This window comes from Coregonus clupeaformis, chromosome 19 (assembly GCF_020615455.1).
Source record: "Coregonus clupeaformis isolate EN_2021a chromosome 19, ASM2061545v1, whole genome shotgun sequence".
NCBI lineage: Eukaryota > Metazoa > Chordata > Actinopteri > Salmoniformes > Salmonidae > Coregonus > Coregonus clupeaformis.
The window spans coordinates 3,163,156-3,179,262 of record NC_059210.1 but is presented as its reverse complement, the minus strand read 5'-3'; the positions used below and the strand labels follow the sequence as shown (position 1 = coordinate 3,179,262).

The following is a 16,107-nucleotide window of genomic DNA, read 5'->3' as shown; positions in this document are numbered from 1 at the left end:
GGTTTGGTTAATAACAGATCTACAGACAAGGCTGAAGAGTCATTCTTTATTTACAAAAATACTGAGAACCAAACAGTCCAGGGAAAGAAAGCGGGAGAGATAATTCCTAAAACAGCAGCTAATGGCTCCATGCTACATCTGTAGACCGTAGCACATCTTGTGTGAATATGCAAACAGTAAGACTTAGTGTTAGTCGTGTCTGAGCCATGACCTTAGCGTAAGTGTGTGTTGTTGTTGCTACATTATGCGTGTGTCCGGTAGTACGGTGGCAGTCTGGGCTCCAAGCTGCAGAATGGGACCGTTTACTTTCTGCGGACCGTTTTACCCTTCTTGGAGCTGTAAAATGTCAGAAAGAGAGAGAAAGAGTGAGACATCCCATAAAGAGACAATTAATGCCCATTTTAATCTACAAATAAAGACTTACATTGACTTTAATTTACTAAATTGACTTCAAAATTACTTTAGATGTGGATGCAAATGTGTGAGTTATGCTGTTCTAATGTTAATATTATAACATTGGTCTAACTAACAATCATCGACCACATCAGATAAAATCACATCAGACCACTCAAAACAAGTCATGGAGTTGTCATGCTTATCCTTCACGACACACCATGCAGCACTTACCATGGAATGGAGGTGATGATGGAATGAATGAAAGCAAAGGAAATATTCCATGATTCTCTCACTGACCCGAGTGTTCTATACCGCTGTGGTCGTGAAGATTCATGGAGTATTTTCTGTCTTTATGGACATCAGGCTAACAGCCGGTCCTTGGTGGCAGTGACACACATGAAAGCTTCGAGACATTAGAACGCAACACTGAGAGACCAAAGAAACATGAGCCCAAAGCTCAACGTTGAAAGCACAATATTTTGTAACTGGACAGGCATTTCATTGACTGCACAATGAACAAATCTAAAGTTACCTCAGGATCAGATGCTTTCATGTATTTTCTTTGCTTTTGAAACATTTGACAATGTGACAATACCCACAACATAGAACACATGGACTAAAGAGAACCAGAGCCTTATATATTTAAAAAAAATAAGGTTTGAGACTTGAGAGATCCATTTCTGTTACATCACAGCTCAGGAACGTGATGCACAAGAACTTGGCTTTCTTTGTTGACACCCAATAAGTCTTGTCATCTTGAACCTGGTTGTAGGCCTATATCCTTTGCGATTTGGATTGTCAGTGTGTACTGTATATGTGTTTTGCCAAAGGTATAAGAGTGGTGCTTGTGTTTATGTTCCAAAAGGGCCAAGAGTACTAAATAAGTAATGTTATAGCAAATTCAAAATTAACGCCTGGCTATGTTTGCCTATACAGTAACATGAATGTCAATCTTGTTCTATAGCAAACTGGTTTCTTCTGTCAGATAGCGAAGGGAGAGATAAAATCAACAGCATTTAATCTCATTGGTGGATTCTAAACTGTAATGTTTTCTGCCATAAACTGCCATGAAGTGTCCTGAACAGTTTTGGCAGTTACTGTATGTCATGTTGATGGAAGTATATTAGGCCTATGAGGCCATTCTATGGATGGCTTGAGTTAAACGTTCTTTAACCATTTAACTCTGCATGGTAATTAGATGGATAATGTCCATATTTCTGTGTTAATTCACCAGATTACAATATTTGCCGTCTGAGTGGGTGTAGGAGAGGAATGTTACTAGCCTGGGTGCCAGTGTGTTTCTGCTCTCTAGCCACCTCCTTATGGAATTGCTTGGCGTTACAACAACAGCAATGGTTGGCAAGAGCACAAACAGATCTGGGACCAGGCTAGAATGATATTGGGTGGAAGCTACATGACTTACTGTTTCTGTAACTCATCAATGCGGTTCCTGAGAGTGATGACCTGGAAATGACACATTCAACAGCACGTTTAACAGGAGACAGACTGACTGACTTACTGAGGCTTTACCTTGGGACTGAGGAGCCCCAATGCTCTCCTTTCTGTGGACTGAATGTCCTGTGGCCAGGGGTTGCCTGCTGTATGTGGCAGTATGAGGAACCAAGACCAGACACACACCTAGCCTAACAGACACTCTTACTGAGTGACACCATAAACTAGACCCTTGCAGACTGCTGCTGTATAAGAAGGTTGATCTTGTCTTAGGTTTCTGCACTTCGCTTAATCAAATAATAGGTTTTTATTGATGAAAACAAATAGGACTGTGAGAGCATGTGAATAGTTAGGCTAATTGTCGGTGGACTGTGTGTGTGTGTGTGTGTGTGTCAGTATTGACTCTCCAAATTGCCAAGGATAGAGAGTTTAGGGGAGGAGGACATGCTAGAGACAATTAGCCACACACTACTGCCACTGAGTTTCTGTCACTTCTTTCATTGGGAATGAAATCCAGACAGAATCACTTACCTGTGAAACACACCATTTCTTAAGACCTGACTAGTGACTGGCTTTTAGCACAGCAGTTCTTTATGGGTCTATGATTGGGTCTCAGTCTAAAGTGCTTGCACATAGACATACTCTAATACCTCTGTAACTTGTTTCAGAATGAGATGGTACAGTATGCAATGTGTTATATCATGTCTATAACATGGAATGTTCAACCTGAATGAGTGAAATATAATCAATACTCATTCAAATTTCATTTTGCGTCTTCCATGGTGTCTTCTCTTGTCTCCTCGATCGATCATTGAACCTTTTGCTCTGTTTCCGTCACCTCTGTGTTAAGTTTCACATGCAACTTTCTCATTAAGTTTCAGACCATGCACCGCAGTGGCGCGGGAGAGCCCCCTGAGCTGTGACAACTGTCCAGCTTTACTTACAATTTACTCAGCTCCTCCACTCTCTTACGCAGGGTTGTGACCTGGAGGAGATATCAAAGCAGAGCTGCGTTCATATCTGAGAGGCTGTGACTGAGGCCACCAAGCAGATGGTGAGACTTTGTGGCCCACTGTCACCCTTGATTTTACTCAGGTAAGACTTGGAATTTTCCAGGGTATCTTACAATTACAATATCTTACAGGGTGTCTTACATGACCCTTGTCTCTAAAAACCTAAGGAAAAACGGATAATATGGTGACTGAGCTAGACCTTTTATCAGGTCATGGTTAATACCAGTACCATCCATACTGCCACAGGGGAATGCGGTCATGTCCAGACGTATATGCTCTAAGAACAGAGTGTCACGGATTCAGCCAAGGCTGCCCCTCCTCCTTGTTCGGGCAGGCTTCGGCGTTCGGCATCACCGGAGTACTAGCTGCCGCTGATCTATGTTTCTGTGTTCTACTTGTTTTGTCTTTATTGTACACACCTGGTTCCCATTATGTCCATGATTTGTTCCCTATTTAGCTCCCACTGTGTTGTGTGCGTGTTTGTTCTATGTTTGGTGTCATCGACTGGTGAGCGGGATTGTTCCTCCCTGCGTGGAGATTATGTTAATTTATATTTACGAATAAAGTACGTTGTCTACTAGCTCTGTGTCCTGCGCCTGACTCCGTCCTACCGCTACACACTGACGCCTGACACAGAGCCAGTCATATTATCAGCTTAGCTCTTGATTAGAGCGAGTAAAATTAAAATATTACGTAATGTAATAGAATGTGTCTTTAAAATATATCATAAGGTGCCCCTCATCAACTTAAACAGTCCACAATTATTTAAGATGTGCATATTGCTGTATGTATGTGTGCATCACTGGGATAACGTACAGTATATTTCTCTTTTCTTTAACCAGGACATCGGATACATACCTCATACTTCTGCCTCTTCAGCCTCTCCATGTGGTCAAACTTCTCAGACTCCAGTGTCTGCATCCATTCATGCAGCTCCTTTGCCTTCTCCCTAGAGCAGAGCAAGCAAGATGACTCGGTGAGTTCAAACTCTCTGTGGAGATTCCATATTTATACCTGAAGTTGAATACTTGATTCTGATTAAATTGGCTGAAGGGTGTTCTTAAAGTACATTAATTTCAGATAACGAGACAGTTGCAAACGTTATTGTACTTGCACCTGACTTTTCCTGCTGTAGGCCTATTTCTCATCGCCAAAACAACACACTACACACACCGTACTGTACATAAAGCCCAAGTCTGTTACTTGAACTGTTTCTTACTTAAGTTTCTCTTCATTCAGATGGTCGATGTTCAGGGCCTTGCGTCTGCCTGCCAGGATCTTCTTCTTCTTCTCTCTCTCAGTTTCCTTCTTCCCACCTCTCTTTGAGTCAGCCTGTTACAAATGAATGGCAGTCCATCGATCGGACATGTACACACATAACTCATAGTTTTTTTGTGAATTACATGTTGTATACAAGTAAGTGATATTTTTAAAATTCATAACGTATGGTTCTGTGAAGACTGGTTGGTCGCTAGGTCACCTTCTGCAGATGGCTGCTGTAGTTGGAGCCCATGCTGGACAGGGCTGACTTCTTCTTTGCGTCCTCATCAGCCTTCTTCTTGGTATCTGCCTCCTCCCTCTTCAGCCTCTCCTCCTGTATTGGAGATCACAGCACAAAGTCAGTGTGTTGTAGGGACAGGTCACACGTTAACAGAACGCTGATAGTTGAAGAAAGCCCAGAGGGGTCGGTAGTGGTACCGGCGGAGGACACTAACCTCACGTCTCGCCGCGCGCTCCTTCTCCTTCTCGCTACGGATCCTGTTCTGCTCGGCCCTCTCAGCCCTACGTTTCTCCTGCAGGCAGACACATATAGATACAGATGGTTGGTTGTATTACCTTTGGCCACCAGTGTGCACTGCAGCGTCTTATCATTTTTTCATGGTTGTATTCACTATGAACTAAACATAAGCGAACAGGAATTGACTACCTGAACTTGTCCAATTTATTTCATTTACGGCCTTGTATTCATTTTCAAATTTGACCCATGTGTATGCAGAGTGATGTCATTTACTCATTCTTACTCACGATTCGTTCTTTGAGGGCGATGAGCTCTTCCTCCTCCTTCTTTCTGTGCTCGAAGTGAGCATCTATCAGGCCCTGCAGCTCAATAAGATCCTTGTTCTGACGTTTTTTCTGCATGTCCTGTAAGGTTGGGAAGTAGAGCCATGTGTTAAGTACACGTCGTCAACTCTGACATTAGCCCTGGTATTTATCTAGCCAGCTATCTCCAGATGGTCATGAAGTATGAAGGGCTACTTACGTCAAAGTCCACTTTCTCGCCATCAGGAATCTTTGGTACCCTGAGAATTATCAATATAAAAATACAGTGAATATATGGGTAGTAAAATAATAAAAATAAATAACGTTGATATTTACCCAATTTTTATAATGTTATGGGTAATGAAACACTGTAAGACAGTAGAGAACTGAAAGTGAATTTCATGTATTTGTTATGTTTTATGTGATCTTGTTTGTAATTAAATATATGTACATATTTACACTACCAGTCAAAAGTTTGGACACACCTACTCATTCAAAGGTTTTTCTTTATTTTTACTATTTTTTTACATTGTAGAATAATAGTGAAGACACCAAAACTATGAAATAACACATATTGAATCATTTAGGAACCAAAAAAGTGTTAAACAAATTATATTCTTCAAATAGCCACCCTTTCCCTTGATGACAGCTTTGCACACTCTTGGCATTCCCTCAACCAGCTTCATGAGGGAGTCACCTGGAATGCATTTCAATTAACAGGTGTGCCTTCTTAAAAGTTAATTTGTGGAATTTCTTTCCTTCTTAATGCGTTTGAGCCAATCAGTTCTGTTGTGACAAGGTATACAGAAGATAGCCCTATTTGGTAAAAGATCAAGTCCATATTATGGCAATAACAGCTCAAATAAGCAAAGACAAATGACAGTCCATCATTACTTTAAGACATGAAGGTCAGTCAATACGGAACATTTCAAGAACTTTGAAAGGGTCTTTAAGTGCAGTCGCAAAAATCATCAAGCGCTATGATGAATCTGGCTCTCATGAGGACCACCACAGGAATGGAAGACCCAGAGTTACCTCTGCTGCAGAGGATAAGTTCATTCGAGTTACCAGCCTCAGAAATTGCAGCCCAAATAAATACTTCACAGAGTTCAAGTAACAATCACATGTCAACATCAACTGTTCAGAGGGGACTGTGTGAATCAGGCCTTCATGGTCGAATTGCTGCAAAGAAACCACTACTAAAGGACACCAAAAAGAAGAAGAGACCTGCTTGGACCGAGAAACACGAGCAATGGACATTAGACCGGTGGAAATATGTCCTTTGGTCTGGAGTCCAAATTTGAGATTTCTGGTTCCAACCGCTATGTCTTTGTGAGACGCGGTGTGGGTGAACGGATTATCTCCGCATGTGTAGTTCCCACCGTAAAGCATGGAGGAGGAGGTGTTATGGTGTGGGGCTGCTTTGCTGGTGACACTGTCTGTGATTTATTTAGAATTCAAGGCACACTTAACCAGCACGGCTACCACAGCATTCTGCAGCAATACGCCATCCCATCTGGTTTGGGCTTTGTGGGACTATCATTTGTTTTTTAACAGGACAATGACCCAACACACCTCCAGGCTGTGTAAGGGCTATTTGACCAAGAAGTAGAGTGATGGAGTGCTGCATCAGATGACCTGGCCTCCACAATCCCCCGACCTCAACCCAATTGAGATGGTTTGGTATGAGTCGGACAGCAGAGTGAAGGAAAAGCAGCCAACAAGTGTTCAGCATATGTGGGAACTCCTTCAAGACTGTTGGAAAATTATTCCAGGTGAAGCTGGTTGAGAGAATGCCAAGACTGTGCAAAGCTGTCATCAAGGCAAAGGATGGCTATTTGAAGAATCGCAAATATTAAATATATTTTGATTTGTTTAACACTTTTTTGGTTACATGATTCCATATGTGTTATTTCATAGTTTTGATGTCTTCACTATTATTCTACAACGTAGAAAATAGTAAAAAAATAAAGAAAAACCCTTGAATGAGTAGGTGTGTCCAAACCTTTGACTGGTACTGTACAATTTGATATGATATTGACCTGAAATAAGGACAATGAAATAATAACACAAATATATTTATAAAAAAGAAAGAAATTCATCTTTGGTGCGTTAGGCCTATATAGAATAAGACAACTGAAGGTTTTGACTACCACAGTTAAGAATGTAGTATTTTTCAATGAGAGACTGAAATGGAAATGAAAATATGAAGGCAGTTATTTCTATGTAGTAATCATACACATAGAAATGTGTACAAACAAATGAGGGGTTACATGAAACAATGACTTACTTGAACTGTGGCTTTTGGGCTGTATATTAAGAAATGAAGAGGAGGACAAGTACATGTTATTGGGTTAGAAATACACAAACAGCATATAAAGCAAATGAGTAATTCTCAGGCAAAAAAAAGATTCAGGCATTACTTGAGTGAATATTTGATTGTTTCTACATTAAATGGAGAAAAAATTGTTCTGCGGGTAGATATTCCTAATTGCCTGGCATTCAATTTGAGGTAGTGCATGTTTGTTAGTGCTCTGAAAATCAACAGAGAAATATCCACAAAAAGACAAATCAAATCTCAGATATTGACTTTTCATAAACAGCTTTGCACACACAATTGAAGAATGTAAATATGTGTTATGTGTGCTTGATTTAATGCTAAAGTGTGATCTTATTTTAGAATAAGGAAAGTCCACTTATATTACAGGAAAATATTAAAATGAACAATATTACACTTAAAAGACAAGCAAAGTGTTTAACTTTAAAAGAGAAACGCTATAACTATGTAATGTTTATCGTTTGACCCTCACACCATTTTCACAAGCAAGACAACACAAATGTCATTGTTAGAACATGTTCTTTCTCTTTCTCTTTCTCTTGTTATGTGTTTGGTACGTGCCGTGCTAATAATGAGTGGGCATAGCAGGAAGGGTTGAACAATGGGGTCACTGCGCGGTTAAGCAAATGTTAGCATTTCATATTCTTCCATCCTTTTTCTTATTTTCCCCCCAAAATATACCATTTATAAATTGATTTGATTATCTGATATGTAGTTTTTTTTTCTTCTACCAGTTCTTCATTTTTGTTTTGTTTAGATTCAGCCAATTTCACAGTAATTCTTGATCTGACAGACAGGTATGACAGAGCAGACATTCCCCCAATACAGCGAGACCTCAGACCTGGGACATGGACAATATATACATACGCATTCCTATATACCAACCACAGATAATAAATCTTTAATCAACATACCTTCCTCTTCAATGACCTCTGCATGCAGCAAGCAAAATAAAAGCAAAATAAACAGCGTTAGCAATGGCAATAAGGGCTGACTAATAAGCCATAGGCTGCATACCCTACCTAAGCTTAAGCATTTGCGTTATCTCAGTTTCATATTTGAAATGGAAATGATACTTTGTCGGGCTAAGCACTATGAATTACTTTAGGTTAACACTTCAACAGTTTGTGTAAGAACAATAATGCATTTGTAAATGTGTCTCACACAATAGCACCTCAAAGTATCATTCAGTTAAATCTAGAATCCTTAATTGAAACAATAACAAAGCGTCACCCCGCCTCTGTTTCGGTAAAAAGCTGAGGGATGGCCCTGGAGAAATGTAACCACTCTCAAATTCATAGACAGTGCTATTGATGCAATGACTGACCATTCATTATATTTTAACCATGTTTTGAGGCTATACAGTGTCTCTTAACATTTACATTGTTTACAAACATTAGAGTAAACAAGCTTATATTTTGTGTTCTGATGAGGTACAACAGTTGAACGAAGCTCATATTCTTGAAGAGTCAATGGGTATACACTGAGTGTACTAAACATTAGGAACACCGTCCTAATGATTTAACAAGTGACATCAATAAGAGATTATAGCTTTCACCTGGATTCACCTGGTCAGTCTGTCATGGAAAGAGCAGGTGTTCTTAATGTTTTGTATACTCAGTGTATATCATTAATTTATACTTCCAAAAATGTATACGTCCAAAAAGGATTCTAGCTTTAAGAAGGGACTGTCACAACAAACAAATGTTCAGAGTGCATGTACATTATAATCATGATTATGCCTTTTCAGGCTCATAGTAGAAGCACAGAGTTATTTTTACTCCTTTTAGAGTAACTGGCATAAACAGTGCAGGATATCTACTGTATTTTGATACACTGATGACGGCTTACAGTAGGTATCATAGCTTAGGCTTGGAAGTCTAATGCATATATATATAAAAAGAAACTAATGTTATTGCTATACACTCAAAAAATGCTGGGTTGTTTGGTTGACCCAACTGCTTGGTTGCAGGAGTTGGGTCACTTAGTTTGGTCGTTTTCTTTCAAAAGAGCAAGGTTGGGTTGTTGATGATGGGTTATTGGTGCTGGGTTATTGAGATACAGTGCCTTCAGAAAGTATTCAAACCCTGTGACATATTCCACATTTTGTTGTTGTGTTAAAGCCTGAATTCAAAATGAATCACCCATCTACACACAAAGTGTATTAACAAAGTGAAAACATGTTTTTAGAAATGTTTAGAAATGTATTGAAAATGAAATACAGAAATATCTAATTTACATAAGAATTCACACCCCTGGGTCTATACTTTGTTGAAGTACTTTTGGCAGCCATTATAGCTGTGAGTCTTTCTGGGTAAGTCTTTAAGAGCTTTCCACACCTGGATTGTGAAACATTTGCCCATTTATTATTTTCAAAATTCTTGAAGCTCTGTCAAATTGGTTGTTGATCATTGCTAGACAACCATTTTCAGGTTTTGCCATAGATTTTCAAATAGATTTAAGTCAAAACTGTAACTCGGCCACTCAGGAACATTCACTGTCTTCTTGGAAAAACAACTCTAGTGTAAATTTGGCCTTCTGTTTTAGTTTATTGTCCTGCTGAAGGGTGAATTAATCTCCCAGTGTCTGGTGGAAAGCAGACTGAACCAGGTTTTCCTCTAGGATTTTGCTTGTGCTTAGCTCCATTCCGTTTATTTTTTATCCTGAAAACTCCCCAGTCCTTAACGATTATAAGCATACCCATAAAATGATGCAGCCACCACTATGCTTGAAAATATGGAGAGTGGTACTCAGTAATGGGTTGTATTGGATTTGCCCCAAACATAAAACGTTGTATTCAGGGCAAAAAGTTACACTACCGTTCAAAAGTGTTTTGTCCATTAAAATAACATCAAATTGATCAGAAATACAGTGTAGACATTGTTAATGTTGTAAATGGCAATTGTAGCTGGAAATGGCAGATTTTTTATGGAATATCTACATAGGCGTACAGAGGCCCATTATCAGCAACCATCAGTCCTGTGTTCCAATGGCACGTTGTGTTTGCTAATCCAAGTTTATCATTTTAAAAGGCTAATTGATCATTAAAAAACCCTTTTGCAATTATGTTAGCACAGCTGAAAACTGTTGTGCTGATTAAAGAAGCAATAAAACTGGCCTTCTTGAGACTAGTTGAGTATCAGGAGCATCAGCAATTTTGGGTTCGATTACAGGCTCAAAATGGCCAGAAACAAATAACTTTTTTCTGAAACTCGTCAGTCTATTCTTGTTCTGAGAAATGAAGGCTATTCCATGCGAGAAATTGCCAAGAAACTGAAGATCTGTGTACTACTCCCTTCACAGAACAGCGCAAACTGTCTCTAACCAGAATAGAAAGAGGAGTGGGAGTACTTAAGTAGGGGCGTGGCTTTCAGATTGTTATTTTTAGCCACCCATGAGAGTGAATGTCATTCCTGTTAATCTGTTCTGTTGTATAGTTATCACATGTTAAGGTTGAATATTGACGTTTTTGTAGCATCAATGAGGCTTACAGAGGTGTCTGAGTTCCCTAAAGCCTATGCACATTTCATTGTGGGGATAGATACCAATGTATTATAATATGTAATAAATAATCGTAATATTTTAGAAGAATGTCTGAAATGCTAAACATTTTAAGTAACGTTTTAATTTTCAGTATGTGAACTTAACATGATGAACAGGAATGAGATTTACTCTCACGGGTGGCCAATAAGAGCTGTCTGAAAATTCACTGCCCTAATAAGCCACGCCTCCTGAAAATAATGACATACAATAAGACCCAGCTGCTAGGTCAACCCCAAGTGAAAGTAAAAAATACCCAACTGATGGTTAAATTAAACCATGTTTGGGTAATTCCAACAACCCAACATGTTGGGTTATTCACACAACCCAACTGGCTCGGTCAAAATAACCCAGTGTGTGTTCTGTCCAATATTTACCCAGCGCTGGGTTACCAAATAACCCAAATTAGGTTGTTTTTAACCCAGCATTTTCTGTAGTGTAGCAATGAGGAAGCAGTTTGCATATATTGCTTTGGAAGATATAACTAATAACATACAACTAATAATATACAGTGCATGCATCCATTGTCTTGGCCAGCTATGAAGGGAAGGTACTACATTATAATAAATGTAGAACAAGAAAGTACACTAGGGATCTGTCCCATTATCCACACTAGCATACTACTTATAATAAAGTATGTCCAATGTATTGGATTCTAAGGGGTATGCTACTATGGATATTGGAACACAGCCCTAGCTATATTAGTCTTAGGTCTGTCTGGCTGTAACAGGTGGAGCGCACTGCTGCATCTAAAAGGATGATAGAATACCCCATGCCAACATACCTTCCACCTCTGGTTCTGGCTCAGGCTCTGCCTCTGGCTCGGGCTCTGGTTCAGGCTCTGCCTCCGGTTCTGGCTCTGCCTCCGGTTCTGGGGCTGCCTCTGGGGCCACTTCTACCTCTTCCTCTACCACTTCTTCTTCTACTACCTCTTCAACTACCTCTTCAACTACTTCTTCTGCTACGGCTACACAACATGCAGTGAGTAACCAGGGAGAGGAAGGTGAATGGAGAGGTTACTGAATGGAAGCATGAGAAATAGGGAGAGTTATTTAGAACAGGAGAGAGATATGGAGGTTAAAAGAGGAGATGAGTTCATGGGCATAAGAGACAATTCACGCAGGAGAAAGAGTTCAGTGGTCAATGACTAGATCTATAGAGGCAATATTGGACAATGTGTTGATGCTTCCTACGTACAGGGACCTGAAAATGACCTTGCTTTGCTACTTTTTCGGAGGCAGAGCCAATTACGAAGGTTGGTATGCCGTCGAGGTATCTTCTAATTTGGCAATGTATATCTAGTCTGACATGAGCCTGTAGTTTCTTACGCTGCAGATAAATATTTTCCGCAATTACCATATTGTAAGTTAAAGTTCAAGTCTGATGAAGTGAGGTGAAGTGGTAGCATTATCCAACATGCTATGAGCTACATGAAGATCGATTGAGTTGAACACATCCTCAAACACACTGAGGATCAAGAGTGAAACAGCTGACAAATTAGTATAGATGACATGAACGTTTCATTGTCTGTGCGTCATTGTTTTTTTACCTTCTCCCTCGCCTCCACGGATATAAAAAAAAATTCGGAGAAAGAAAGGAGTAAAACAATAATATTACCAAAAGAACCCGGATGTACCCAATATATCAGTATATAATATAATATTTAGTATATATATTACATACTGTAAATATGGGTACAGTAGGGAACCATGCATGCACAATACAGTCCTCCATAGCTGATCAAATGGCCGTTCACAAAGTAGTAGTGTTAAGTTAGGTGACTCTTGAGAAGACTTTTGAGCAGACAAAACATTTCAAGGCCTGATTGTATAATATGATAGATTTATCTCCCTCCACAGAGAGGATATATGTATTTTTATTCAGACAGCATATGTATAAACTAGGAGGACAGTATAATTGTAAAAGGTCTGCAGAGTTTCAGGGACCTGTTGCTAACAGACTAGTGGATGTATGTGGTCTGACATTTAGAAAATAATTTAAAGGAATGCATTAATTCATTTAAATGCATCATGCTTAATTTAGTTAATGGCCTGTTATCAACATTGGCTCCTGAAACCATTAATCAGTAAGTAATGAGTAAGTCATGTCTTTCTCTACATTGAGAGGATCGTAAATCAAGTCAATGAATGCTGTTGTGCTATAGAGGGCAGTATTGAACACAACTTAAACCCTAAGGAGTCAAGCCAAGTTTCTCCGTTGCGTTTAACTATTCTACATAGAGGATTGAAATCAGTTAGGCATTGGTTAAAAAACATACAGAATGATTCAGCATATGATTGAACAATTACCAATTTCAAATGACTTTGATAATGAAAAGATACAATAATGATACATAGCAATAATATAGTAATAATGCTACTTACCCTCGCTGTGAAAGGATTGAAAAGGGATAGAAAAAGAAATTGCAAGTTTAATCAGGCAGTCAAAACATCTCACCAAAATGATGCATGGGAAATCTGGATGAGGTAATCGTGAGGATGAAAAATAATGTTGCTAATACTTACACTTCCTCTGTGTCAGACATGGTGACAGTGGACTTTGCACCTGAGGTACAAGGGAAGAAAGAGAGACACTTTCACTAAGACGCCAAGGAGGCCACACTCAAGTCACTAGCATTATTTATAGCATGGGATTATGATCGATGCCAGGCTCTAAAATGTATTCTCCCATTACCAGAACCCAACCCTAATGGGAGAACATTTCACCAACATTTTTGAATAAATTGTGGTACAGAAAAATGTGCAGGATTTGTAAAGGGATTGCTTTTGAATCTACCCAGATCTACATCAGCACCTTTTTATAACTGTTTTATAATTAGTGTTAGGAAAATATACTGAAATTTAACACACTGCCAATTCTCCTTCGCAGACGATAAATGAGAAGGCACCCATACAAATATTTATGGCCTTTCTTTTTATCTCCCTCCCTCCCTCCTTCCCTTCCTCCCTCCTTCCCTGGCTGCTAGAGTCATGTTGCATGAGACCACAGGTCAATTTAAAGGTCAAAATCTAAGGTCCTCAAGTTAAGTTAATGTCTTGGTCAAATTCCATGCCTCAACATAGGTGCTAGAATACATGCATCTTTAGAAATTTGATGATCTAACTCCTTATCAACATTTTAAAGGGATTCTGTCACTTCTAGACTAGACGGGGCGGCAGGTAGCTTAGTGGGTAAGAGCGTTGTGCCAGTAACCGAAAGGTCGCTGGTTCTAATCCCCGAGCCGACTAGGTGAAAATTCTGTCGATGTGCCCTTGAGCAAGGCACTTAACCCTAATTGCTCCTGTAAGTCGCTCTGGATAAGAGCATCTGGTAAATGTACAATGTAGGCCATTGCTAGCCTTCTGTTTTTGTTTTGCAACTTATCAGACATTGTATCATACTCGGATAAATCCCCAAAGTATATATTTTGAATTGATTAGCGTACATTACGAGGATGTTCACAAAACATTCACCTTTGCATTTGTAAACCATAACTCCTATAACTGGGCCACCCTAGAGGCCTACTTGTACATTATAACTGTTCCCAAACAGACAGCTGCAAATGTCTTTGAGAAATGGGTCCAGGATCCAATATCCAAAGCACAGATCAGGTTCTTTCTCTTGGAATAGTATCAATAATTCCCATTTCATTTCCTTATGTGGACATCTCCCTCACATAGGCATTTCAGGCATTTTTCCCTGATTCCATTATGTCATATTAACTTGTTATGGATGCAAAACAAATATGGGGAAAAAGGGAATAATGAAAGAACATGAAACTGTTTGACAATGTATAAGACTGAAAGTCAAAGGTTGTTTCTTGAAATTCCAATCATATTATCATATCTATACATTTCTGGGTTTCACAAATCAGGCAATAGTTCAATGGGCCCTGTAACATTAGTAGAGTGTCTATGTGTTTATCCTATAAGTATGGAAGTCTTAATGTGCCACCATGTTCTCCTAGTTCATGTGTCTCCAGAATAACAGAAACTATAAAATGTGACACCTTTCTCTCTATTAAACTATCCCTGACTTTGCTGTGACATACACTCAAGCAAACATATCTGTTCACTAGATATGTGTCCAGCTATCTGTTTACCATATCACAAAAGACCAGTATAGTACTAACAATACTGTTTCCAACCCTAACATTGAAGTAACATGGAGCATATCTCTAGATTCCCTAATCTTAGCCTCTATTGTGATTTAAACCATTGGATCAGCTCCACAACATAGGTACATGTCTTAGAGGGCCATTTATAAATCCCAGGCTTACGATAGCCTGTTGGATCCAGGCCTCACCCCCAGAGACCTTGTAGTCACTTTTACTGCTTAATCTAACAACAACAAGAACAGACTTTCACACCTATACTAGCATTTCTTGACACAAAACATTGACACTTCATTCTACATGCCCAGTGGCTTTCAAGAATGATGTTCTAAGCAAAAAGAGACACCCACGATCTTGATCAAGTCAAGTTAGAAGCTTTTGTAGAAACCTGTATGTTCCCTTCACCTGTCCCTATCCCCCTGGTGGGCCCTTCTCACCCTTGACCTCAACATTACTATGGAGCAGCCGACTGCTTTAAAGCCTGAGTGTTCCAACACAGTGGCAGTGGTTTTGCACGTGTGGATTCAGCTGTTCTTGAAAGGAGACAGCTAGGGGGGCACTGCGCTCTTAACGTTGCACTTGATCTGAAGCTTTCTATCTATCTATTTATCTCTCACTCACTCACTCCTTCTCTTATTCCACTCACTCTCTCTTCCTTCCAACCACTCTCACTCTCTCTCTCTCTCTTACCTCAGAATAGCGGAAAGAAGAAGTGAGCTCCCTGGTGGCCGAGACTGGCTGTAAGGTTCTGCAGAATTACAACCCTGATTATGTCCTTCTGTTATAGTGACACTTGATCCAAGGAAGGTCCCTATTGGACAAGGAAGTGTCGGAGGCGAGGCCGCAGTGGGTATGTCTTGACGTCTTAGACCCGGCACTTAATAAGGAAATGGATAGATTGTTGGGTAGGGAGGGAGGCTCAAGTTTGGAGAGGGACAGCCAATGCCCCTGTTGCTATATTTGCCATCACATTAGGCAAGCAAAATTAATCCAAGAGGAACGTCAGTCGAGGCAATCAGATGGTAGACTTGTTCTTTTTTCACTGGAGTGGGAGTTCATATGGAGACTGTACATAAACATAATGTATGTCAATGGCCTGGTCAAATGAGGACAGGATCTGTGGACAGTCTACATCTCAACACTTTACATTATTTGCTGAATGAACTATCTGGGTCTTCAGCAGCTTTAAAATAGTATTTGGACTGACCAGTGGG

At 39.7% G+C, this 16,107-nt stretch overlaps 1 protein-coding gene across 6 annotated transcripts; it reads right to left on the bottom strand.

Annotated features, from left to right (window-relative positions):
• Nucleotides 1-32: 32 nt before the first annotated feature.
• LOC121531701 (troponin T, fast skeletal muscle isoforms) lies at nucleotides 33-15,684 on the bottom strand. Of its 6 annotated transcripts, XM_041837080.1 has the most exons (15): nucleotides 15,584-15,684; nucleotides 13,305-13,344; nucleotides 13,164-13,168; nucleotides 12,329-12,340; nucleotides 11,564-11,746; nucleotides 8,154-8,171; nucleotides 7,192-7,210; nucleotides 5,122-5,161; nucleotides 4,887-5,003; nucleotides 4,577-4,654; nucleotides 4,342-4,455; nucleotides 4,081-4,193; nucleotides 3,720-3,810; nucleotides 2,793-2,833; nucleotides 33-336 (listed from the first exon to the last, which is right to left on the bottom strand). In XM_041837080.1, the coding sequence occupies exons 2-15, from the start codon at nucleotides 13,322-13,324 to the stop codon at nucleotides 303-305; spliced, it is 885 nt and encodes a 294-aa protein (XP_041693014.1). In that variant the 5' UTR covers nucleotides 13,325-13,344; nucleotides 15,584-15,684; the 3' UTR covers nucleotides 33-302. The 6 variants fall into 6 exon arrangements, with proteins under 6 accessions (XP_041693014.1, XP_041693017.1, XP_041693016.1 ...); XM_041837083.1 differs by lacking the exon at nucleotides 8,154-8,171; XM_041837082.1 differs by lacking the exon at nucleotides 12,329-12,340.
• Between the last annotated feature and the right edge of the window lie 423 nt (nucleotides 15,685-16,107).